This window comes from Epinephelus moara, chromosome 15, assembly GCF_006386435.1.
Source record: "Epinephelus moara isolate mb chromosome 15, YSFRI_EMoa_1.0, whole genome shotgun sequence".
NCBI lineage: Eukaryota > Metazoa > Chordata > Actinopteri > Perciformes > Serranidae > Epinephelus > Epinephelus moara.
Genome location: NC_065520.1, coordinates 2,929,024 through 2,939,735, shown reverse-complemented (window position 1 = coordinate 2,939,735; position 10,712 = coordinate 2,929,024). Strand labels below are relative to the sequence as shown.

Here is a 10,712-nt window from a genome sequence, read left to right as displayed (position 1 = left end):
TTATAGGGGGGTCCTCCGGCAGACTAGGCCTAAGTCAGCCTAACTAGGGGCTGGTACAGGGCAAGCCTGAGCCAGCCCTAACTGATAGATATGCAGTCCCTGATAGATAAAACTACTGACTGTATGAGGTAATTAAAATTAGCTCCAACTCACTAACACCTACAACATTAAAGTGATAAATACGTTAATGCATCAATACAATCTAATAATGTAATAAATATGATTCTGAAATGGGCCATTCTGCAAAAATGAGTCAGTTTTTCTTTATATCTAAAGTATATTTTGATGCTAATAATTTATGTCAGGAACATTTTGAATGCAGGACTTTCACATGTAGGCTATCAGAGTATTTTTACACTGTGCTATTGCTTATTTTACTCAACTAGAAGATCAGACTACTTCTTCCACCACTGGGGGAAAAGATATTGCCATCATATTGATGGGTTCTGACAGAGTGGATGATAATCTGTGGATAGTGTCGTGCTGTCAGAAAGTTTGAGTGTGTGTAGGGGGGTGGAGTTAGTAACAGTAGTGCTCCCGGTGAGTCGCAGGTTCAGCACTGAATCAGCAGGGATCCCGTTTAACGGAGTGAGAGGATCACAGGGACCACAGCGGTACAACTGCTGCGCCGCTGCGCATATCCACACACACACACACACACACACACACACACACACACACACACATACACACACACACACACACACCGACAGACACACAGCTGCTGCAAAGCTGCACTGACAGGAGGTTTGAAACTGCGATCAAACAGTTGGATCCGGACTCTTTGACTGACTCTGTGATTCTCAGCGATTATCACCGCAGGCGTGCGTTTATTTGCAAAGGATGGTTTCCTGCGGGTATCTATTTATTCCTGGATGTCTCATCATCAAAAGAGAGAAGCTCTCCCGGTGACTGCACGGTGATGTGAACCGGACAGAGTGGAGCTATCAGGTCAGGTAGGTGTCGACTCTAATTAAACTCACCTCTAAGTAACACTCATTTATTGCCGCGGTGCAGTTTTGGCAGTGATTGAATTATTATGCAAGTAGTAAAAACAGTTTCTAGCAATGGTTGTTCATTTTAAGATCAGTTTATCAGCAATGGACGTCATAATTTACATAATTATTGATCTGCCACTGTGAAAAATTCTCAGTAAGATATATTTTATAATAGGCCTATTCTTAAGTGTACTTTAGGAGACTTTGTTTAGAGTGATTTTAGGGCTGCAACTATTTATTTTCATCATCGATTACTCTGCTGATTGTTTTCTAGATTGATGAATCAATTATTAATCCATTCCATTACATCCAAAGCACAACCACATTTATTTTCGCAGAAAGGCAGCACATATTCATATTTAGAAGCAGAATGTAGCTGGAACTAGTTCATTTATGCTAAAATAAATAAATAAATAAGTAAATAAATAAATAAATATCATAGAAAATTTGCTGATATTCATATTTTGAACCCGAGAGAAAGCTGGAACCAGTTATTATTTTGCTTAAATAGGCCTGAGTAAAGAAATATAATAGAAAATTAACAAATATTCATATTTTGAACCTAAAGGAGAGCTGGACCCAGATATTTTTTGCTAAAATAAATAAATAAGCAAATAAATATCAAAGTATATGAGCAAATATTCATATTTTGAGCCCAAAAGAAGGCTGGAACCAGATTTTTTTAATTATTATTATTATCTTTTTTTTCTCTCTTTTTTTTTTTTTTTTTAAAATTAGTAAATTAGTAAATATTCATAAATTAGTAAATATTCATATTTTGAACCCGAAAGAAAGCCGGAACCACATATTTTTTGCTAAAATAAATAGATAAATTTAAATCATAGAGGACCAGCAAATATTCATATTTTGAACGCAAAGGAAGCTAGAAATGGGATATTCTTTCTAAAATAAATACATAAATTTAATAGAGGTTAATAATAAATAAGTTATTAAATATAATAGAAAATTAGCAAATATTCATATTTTGAACCCGAAAGAAAGCTGGAACCAGATATCTTTTCTCTATCTGTTTATCTATTTGTTGAACAACTTATCTGTTAACTGACTATTTCCACCAGATGCGTGTTGGTTGCGTCTTGCTCCGGCACGGCAGCGGAGCCGATAGGATTCAATTCTAGTCAATGTGTGTGTTTCCACCGGCTGCGGCTGTGCTGCGTTCCGGCTCCGTCTCAGCTCCGGCACTCCGGAGCCCTCCGCAACAGATACGCAGGACTTCTATTTTTGCCGGACGCCGGAGCACAACGCAGCAATTCAGCACAGAGCAGATCGTGCGGGGCAGGAAGTCGTGCACAGAAACACGATAAAACATCCGGTTAATTTTCAAAACAAAATACACAGTGTTCACGGCGTATCATATTTCCCTGCACTACACCTTGAAAACTACATAATGGGCAGAGGCAGGCCTGAAGTCAACAGGTCAGAGGACACGCATCCAGTGGAAATCCAATTGTCTCACCATAATGGTTTCATCTCCCTTATTGAATAAGGAGGTTAATAACTGCAATATCATACTTTCATTATATTTTACTCCTAGATTAGAGTACATCCTATATTATGCTGTCTGGTTATTGATTATCCTAATCTGTCTTTTGCACCTCCAATAATATTTCTATAATACTCCTACAGTGACATAGTTTTACTGAGACTTTTTAGCTCATCAATATTTATATTACTCTACAACCCCTTGAGAAATCTGAAAATATTTCTAAACAACTTGTGTGACATTCATCATCTTGATCCAGGAGCTGTCTTGCTTATCTGTTGCTCTTTGCATTGTTATCTCCCATTGTGTCCTACAGTTGCTTTCATTTGCATTCTCACCTTCGCTGCTCTCACATGCATCCCTGTTAATCTGATAGAGTACAGGTTTTTTTTTTTTAAATTTAATCACATATCACTGTTTCAAAGTTCATCTTTTGCATATTGATGAGCTCACACCTTGTTTAATGGCATTTCCTCAACGGGACCAATCCCAAACCCATTCTATAGAAACATGCTATTATTATGATAATGCTGAACTTTACTGGCTTCCCCTCGGAGGAGGAAGGTGTCTGAAAAGGGGAGATGGTGTGGAAAGTTCTCTGGATATGTGGTGGGAGATCACGGGACCAGAAAATTAACACAAAAGCATGTAAGAGTTGTCTTTAAATTCACATCATCGCAGGTTTTAACAGCTTTTTGAGCCGTAGCAGGCAAATAAAGACATAACTGAAGATGAACTTTCATGAGATTTGACATTTCCTCTCTCGCACCTTTCATCTCTCCATCTTTTTCTCTTTTTCTCTCTTTTTCTAGCTTCCAATCAGCCAAGAAGACATGCCCCCTTCCACCCTGGATTCACAGCCATGACCTTCCCTTTCTCCTCGGCTGCACTGCACTCTGACATCTTATTTAGCTAGAATGCAAACCTTTGCCCATGTTGTCCTTTTTTGTTGGATCAGGGCTGGGAATTCCATAACTGTTGAGGTATATGATGAACAATAATGTCTGAGTGAATGCTGGAAAGTGCCCTGAGGATGAAACTTTAGCCATTAATACCCAGACGAAAGGTCAAGTTCAGATGGATTTTAGCTCTGCGTTAAGAAAAAAAAGTTTGAATGAGGCCAATGACGCAATGCCAATGCAGAAGGCTCCAGCAAAAATCTGCAGGGTTGTCTGGCAGGAAAGCTGAACTTGGCTCAACTTTTGTTTCTGCAAGACTGAGTTTTAAAACACTGCCTTTTGGCATCTGATAAGCCATTAAATTCATGGATTTATTACTCAAACCGGACTTCCTGGATTGTATTTCATATCTTACCAGTACCTAAAGAAACCCCCACAAACGCAAACCCCTTGAGTTGTTTTAACCAGGGCTGATTTCAGTCCGCTAATGGGGGCCTCTTACAGTTGTAGGTCATCTATAAAACCTCCTTCCTGTGGTTCTCTTTTTCTTGTGGGAACTTTGCTTCTGTCTCTGATTATGACTGCGTATGCCTGCCCTAATATCTGTCACTGCACGGACAGGAACGGCGTGGTGGTGCAGTGCACCTCACGCAACTTAGAGAACATCCCACCGAACTTGCCCAAGGACACTGTTGTTCTTTTGCTTTCATCTAACCGAATCAGACACATCCCAAAGGAGACCTTCACAGACCTCCACCGCCTCAGGGAACTAGACTTATCTCACAATGCCATTGAGAGCATGGAGGTCGGTGCCTTCCAAGGAATTTCCGACAGCCTGCGGACGTTGGATCTTTCAAACAACCACCTCAGCAGCCTCCCCAAGGACACCTTCGCCAAGCTCCATGCCCGCGTGCGATTATCCCACAACCCCTGGCACTGCGAGTGCTCTCTGCAGGAGGTGCTGAGGGAGCTGAGGCTCGACCCCGACACGGTGAACGACGTCAGCTGCTACACATCGGTGCAGGAGGAGTACGTGGGACAGCCGGTAATCCAAGTCCTAGACTCGGGCATCAACTTTTGCAACTTCCACCACAAGACAACAGATGTGGCCATGTTCGTGGCCATGTTCTGCTGGTTCTCCATGGTGACGGCTTATATCATTTACTACATCAGACACAACCAGGAGGACGCCAGGAGGCACATGGAGTACCTCAAGTCCCTGCCTAGCACTTCCCACATTAGCAAGGACTACGACACAGCCAGCAGTGTGTTTTAGCGTGCCTGAGAAAAGATGGACCAATGAATATAGATGAAAGTGCGCCGGTGAATACAGATGCAAGTGTACCAATGAATATGTTTACAGCATAAAAGGGAAGGAACATTGATAAGTGACAGCTTTGCTGTGATAAAACTCTCCTCAAGGTACAAAGACATTACAAAAAAGGTCTAAAATCATCATCGTCCAGCTTAAAGTAGAATCTTTAAAGCTACAAAATAAAACTATGAGCAGCAAAAACAGTCTGGATGTGTTTTCCTGCCATGGTAACGAGAGGCGGCAGTTCATTATTTTTCACTCAAGTGTTATGTGTAATGCATAAAAGCATCTCCAAGGTAAACTTCACCCAAACCTCCAAACCGTTTTGCATATTATTACGTGGTTTTAGAGTTCACGGTGAATTCATCCACACAGTGAGGTGAATTTGAGAGTGTCAATCACAGTTCAGTGGAATTAGGTACCTGAAAAATAATCCCCACAGCTTCAGAGGGGGATACTTGCAGAGAAATATCACTTTTAAGTTGTTTTTGTGAAAGTGTTATGAAGACTTTGGGGGGAGTAGCAAAGAAGAAAAAAGTGAAAGAAGTATTATGTGTTAAATTCCCTATGAGGCCCAGTGTAATGTACATTACATTTAAGGTGGAACCGCAACCAGGAATTAAATTTCACGCCTGAGCAATCTTCACCTCATTTAGTGTTTTGCTTCAAAATATAGCCTAATAACTTTGTCACTTTGGAGAGTGAAAATAATCGATTGCTGTCACAAAAAGCTCTGAGTAGATGTCTAACCTTTCAAACAAATACTGTTGAGATTTTGTCCCTGGAAATGATCACAAAGGTTTTTGTAAATTGCACTTACATGTAACATTTCTGAAGTTCAAGATAGAAGGAAGTAATGTGTGAAATTCCTGAATGCATTTTTAGGATATGAATACAACATAACAGCCAAAACTTTGGCACACTGGGAGATCTAAGTAAAAGTACTGATTGAATCATGCAGTCTATTTTCAGAATGTCAGTGTGCACTCTTATTGGATTTGGGTGGCTGGTTCAAGTGGAAATATATTGCAGCAGTTTTGGTTCATTTGGGCAAGTGAAGCCATTCAACAAGTCACGTTTTCATTTAAGAAACTGTACACATTTTTTACCGATTTCTCATAATTTGACAAAATAAAATATGAATGAATGTTCACCTCCAGCCACTACTGCGATATGGACAATAGAAGTTGGTGCTTTGAGATAAATGATGCACAATGGTGCAAATTCTCTAGTCCAGTGCTATTGAGCCATTGCAGAATAAGAGCAGCAAAACATCCAACAGCGGAAAACATAATGGAAATATGTTCTATATATTTATAATGTACTGGTATGAGGAACAATACAGCCTCCTCATCACTCCTTACAGATATGATGTTTTTGTCTGCCACCATCTTTCATGTCTTCATTGGAGAGCAAGCTTGTGAGTGTCTCATGTTCAACATGATTTATCGGCAAAGTCACTTTCCACTTTGTAGCATTTTGGTTCAGCCCAGTGGCCAGAAGAAAATGTTGGAAGGGTACATCTCTACAAACCACAAACATGTAACATTTGCAGGTTTCATTCTTATCATATCAAAGTTTCAAAAATTACTTTGTCATTATGAGGTGGAGGGGATGTTGGATGGTGTGACACCCAGCTGAGACATCTACCAAGCTGCAGAACACCGCTACAGACCAACAGCCAACAAAACTGGTTATTCATTGTATTTTTAGTCAAAACATATTAATCTTTTCTGAACCATAACTCCTAACGCCTAACTACACATTAACCACAGCACTCTTAAACATAAAGTTTCTTGACGATCCTCTACATAATAGCATGCAAATGTAGCCTAACGTATCCATGGTCAACCCAGTCTCAGCCCGAAGTTGTCGAAATCCGGCGCTTGGGAAATGACTTCCGACAGCAGAAACCAACAAAAAAGCTGTCCTTTCATATCGACATGAAATGCGGCCGGTTGCAGTTATAGTTTGACGGCACCCGGCGTTGTCAGGGGGAACCACGGCAGGACAAGAACAAAAGTGAAGGCAGTGAAAGTCTGAGTAGGGCAGGTGGGAGGGGTGGTGGATGGGTCCAGCAACCACTGACTTTCACCAGTGAGGCCGGTGTTTGCTTCCCAGAAGATAGTGAAGCCAAACCTGTTCTTTTTTCCTAAACCTAACCATGTGCGTGTGTTGGCAAAACATAACCACGTGCGCTGGTTGTTGAAGGAAAAAAAAAAAAGTGTGTTTATTTTGAAAGAGACTGTATGCAAACTGTATATGTCTTGTGAAAACTGAAGTGTATTTTAAAAACAGACAATGCATGCAACAGGCAGAACCTTACACAGCGTCCTAGAATGCCAAAAACCAACATACCCAGGGTACTTTGTACATCACATCTGGACGTGGAAAGTCTGTGACCAAATGTCGATACTTGATGAGGTTGGAGGGAGAATATGTTGCCATGGTTTGCAGATATGCTAACCTTTTTCATTTTTTTCTCTCAAGTTGTGTTTTTTTAATTCATACACCAACTTTTCAAACTTAGCTGAGCATTATTTGACGTTATTATTTGGTATTTCCACTTTTTGAGGAGGTGACATGGTTTTATGCATCAATTGAAAATATGCATACATAATTAAAGAAGTCTTCCAAACTAACATACAAAATACATTATTCATATCTTCTGTCAAGAACGACACATTTTCTATTTATCTGGGGGACATCATTTGTCAGTGCCTTTCAAAAAACTATTTACTGTTGCAAAACTAAAAACTTTTTCTGTACACCACAATCGTTGGGAGAAAAATGCCTTGGTTCATTCTTCGAAATATCATATTTAATACAAGGTTTAACAAGGTGAATTGCCCGATTAACCAGGGCAAGTAAAATGCCACATCGGACTAGTAAATCTAGAGACTTAATTGCTTGATGCAGAGCTGATGATGGAAGTAGCTAAGGAATGAGCCATCTTGCTTTCTTCTCATCTTCATCGTCTTCTCATCTGTATTAAGAGTTGCACATGCAGTACCAATCAGGCACCTACAAGAAAATGGTGGCAGGAAAAAACAAAGTGAATGAGCTGAAGAACGACTGATCATTTCAATTATCCTGGAAACAGGAGTTTACTTTGATGGTGTTGGAGGATGTGGGGCAAACTTTATGTATTGCGCAGCTTGCTGTAAGTTTAAGAGCAAGGCAAAAGAAAAGCGGTCATTTCTGAAAGGCTTGTCAAAATTCTGAAAAACAAATCTGAGGAGTTTACAGCATCTCACATGCATGGTAGCTGTTGTTATTTGATAACCGCTATGTCCTCCTGAGACCCAGTCTTTTCTTTAGTATGCATTTTTACTTTCTCCTAGCTATTTGGGATCAGTAGTATCTGATAAGTATAAAAAAACGAACATTGTCAATGACAATAGAGCCCAGCAGCAATTATGTCCCAGTGTCCTTAGAAAAAACAACAAGAAAATCCTAATGTCCTCAAACGAGACGATAATAAAGTCCCAATGTCCTTCAACGAGCTGATGAAAAATTCCCAATGTCTGCAAACGGGTACTCTCAAATTAACGTCTTATCTTGTTACTGTCGCTAAAATTGGTCAAATTTGTTGCCATATCAAATTACAAACATAATTAACCATAAATAAACAAGTTTCAATCATAAAATGTGATCAGGTTTTGGACCATGTCCACTTTTGTCTCAGGATCAGCTACAGACTGACTTGGCAGAGATGGCTGCCATCTTGTTTTTACATGGATTAGTGTATTGTGCTCTTACTACCATTAGATGGCACAAAAAAAGTGTCCACGAATTAGAACAACAGCTCTAAGTTAAGCAGAATGAAGTATAAGGTCAAGTAAATCCAAAATGTAATGTCTTCATATGAGGACACAGGATCTCAGGGGGTTAAAACCATTTGTTTAGGGGCCAGTAAAAATTTACTGGGCAAGTAGATTTCTGAACCACAGAAAAAAAGCAACCACTTGGACTAGCTGAGGGAAAACAGAAAGGGAAACGCAAGCTCTTGTATCAAAGTGCATCATTTTTTTAGCCCAGCCATTCTTCACAACCTTTTTCCTTTGTGGATGTTGTGGCTCGACAACAATGTCACACGGTTTCATCCTCTGCTCCTTACAGTCAAAAGTCATATCTCATAAAGTCACATAAACATGCAGATTTGCTACTGAAGCTGTTGTTTTTCTTCAGTTACAGCCCAACTTTTTGATTTAGAATAATAAAATTGATGTATAATTAATGTCATGACTAGTGCAGCTTTATGTTAATTCAAGTTAATTTTCTAGAGGTCATATTTACTGAGCTGAGCCCCAGCCCTTTCATGGGTCTGTGAGTGTCCCAATAAGCTCATAGCTCAATAAGAAATAGAGCTGTGCTGCTACTTCTTATCACAAGACAGTGCTGTATTTATTTCCTTTCTTCTTTGGACGATAAAATAAATCAAAATTTAACATTTATCAGAATCCTGCTCCTTCAGTGATATGATGAATATGTGTTTGTTTGATGGAGACAGAGATTTGAACACAGCAGTAAATCCTGTGATTTTTATGGTCGTTGTTGTCACAGCATAGAGCCAATAAATGTGCCACAAGTTCACATAACTTCTAAAACTCTCACACAATCTTCTATCAACTCATCCGCAGCTGTAACACACTCCTCACACTGAGATCCTGTTATTTATTCCTCCAGATTACTGTGAAAAATACCCACAGCTCCAAATATGGAAGTCATATATCTTCATCTGCATAGATCTGGATGAGGCAGAATATTAATACGTGTCTTGCAACCCAGAAATAGTTTCATCCCACTAACAGTTCAAATCCATAAATCTAATGAGCCTTTGAGGAAGGCACTTAGGATGTCACAGGATCCATTTATATCAGAGATGTCCAGTCTTTATTTAAAGGGGGCCAAAGTCGATAATGTGACCTGCACAATCTGTCATGCTTAACGATATAACGATTTAATTTTCAGGAAAGTAACAGTTGTTGTTTGTTCAAATCACTCTCAGGTGTGTACAGTTCAATCCTAAATGGCACTTTCCAGCAGCTTTTGAGCCACCAATCCTGAGTGTTTTTTATCGACCCTTCATAGTGATTCTCAGCAGTATTTGAGCAACTGATCTTTGAGTGTTTCCAACTACGCTTCATGGCTTTTTTCAGTAGCATCTAAGCCACCGATCTTAGGTCTTTTTACCAACCCTTTTTGGTGTTTCTCAGTGGCGTCTGAGCCACTGATCCTCCTATTTTTACTGACCCTATGTGGCATTTGAGCTACCGAACCTTGGTGATTTAAGCAACCCTTAGCATTTCTCAACAGCATTTGAGCTATCAGTTACCGTTTTTTTTACCGACCCTTGGCGGGATTTTTTAGCATTGTTGGAGCTATCGATCCTGGGTGATTTTAGAGATCCTTAGCAGCATTTCTCAGCTGTATTTGAGCCACCCATCTTCAAGTGTTTTCACCCACCCTTCGTGGCTTTTTTCAGTAGCATTTGAGCCACCGATTCCAGGTGTTTTCAACAACCCTTTGTGGTGTTCTCAGTTCTCATTTGAGCCACTGATCCTGGGTATTTTCACTGATCCTTCATGCTGTTTTTAGCATCGTTGGAGCTACCAATCCCGGGCGATTTTAGCAACCCTTAACAGCGTTTGTAAGCAGTGTTTGAGCTAGCTATGCTGGGTGTTTTCATTAACCTTTATCAGTGTTTCTCAGCTTCATTTGAGCCACCAATCCTAGGGTTTTTTATCAACCCTTAGTGGTGTTTGAGCCACTGATATCCGGTGTGTTTACTGTCCCTTAGCAGCATTTCTGAGCTTCGTTTGAGCCACTGATCCCAGGTATTTTTACGTACCATTCATGGCATTTTTCAGCAGCGTTGGTGCTATCGATCCCAGGTGATTTTAGAGACCCTTAGCAACAATTCTCAGCAGCGTTTGAGCTACTGATCTCAGGTGTTTTTACTGACCGCCTGTGGTGTTTTTCAGCATAGTTTG

General features: G+C 40.0%; 1 protein-coding gene across 1 annotated transcript; it reads left to right on the top strand.

The window, feature by feature from the left end:
• Nucleotides 1–612: 612 nt before the first annotated feature.
• LOC126401809 (leucine-rich repeat-containing protein 3-like) lies at nucleotides 613–5,335 on the top strand. The gene is made up of 2 exons (XM_050063318.1): nucleotides 613–956; nucleotides 3,315–5,335. The coding sequence occupies exon 2, from the start codon at nucleotides 3,889–3,891 to the stop codon at nucleotides 4,675–4,677; it is 789 nt and encodes a 262-aa protein (XP_049919275.1). The 5' UTR covers nucleotides 613–956; nucleotides 3,315–3,888; the 3' UTR covers nucleotides 4,678–5,335.
• Nucleotides 5,336–10,712: the final 5,377 nt, after the last annotated feature.

Coding starts and splice junctions, on each gene's coding strand:
- LOC126401809 (XM_050063318.1), top strand. CDS start 3,889: ATGGGGGCCTCTTACAGTTGTAGGTCATCTATAAAACCTCCTTCCTGT.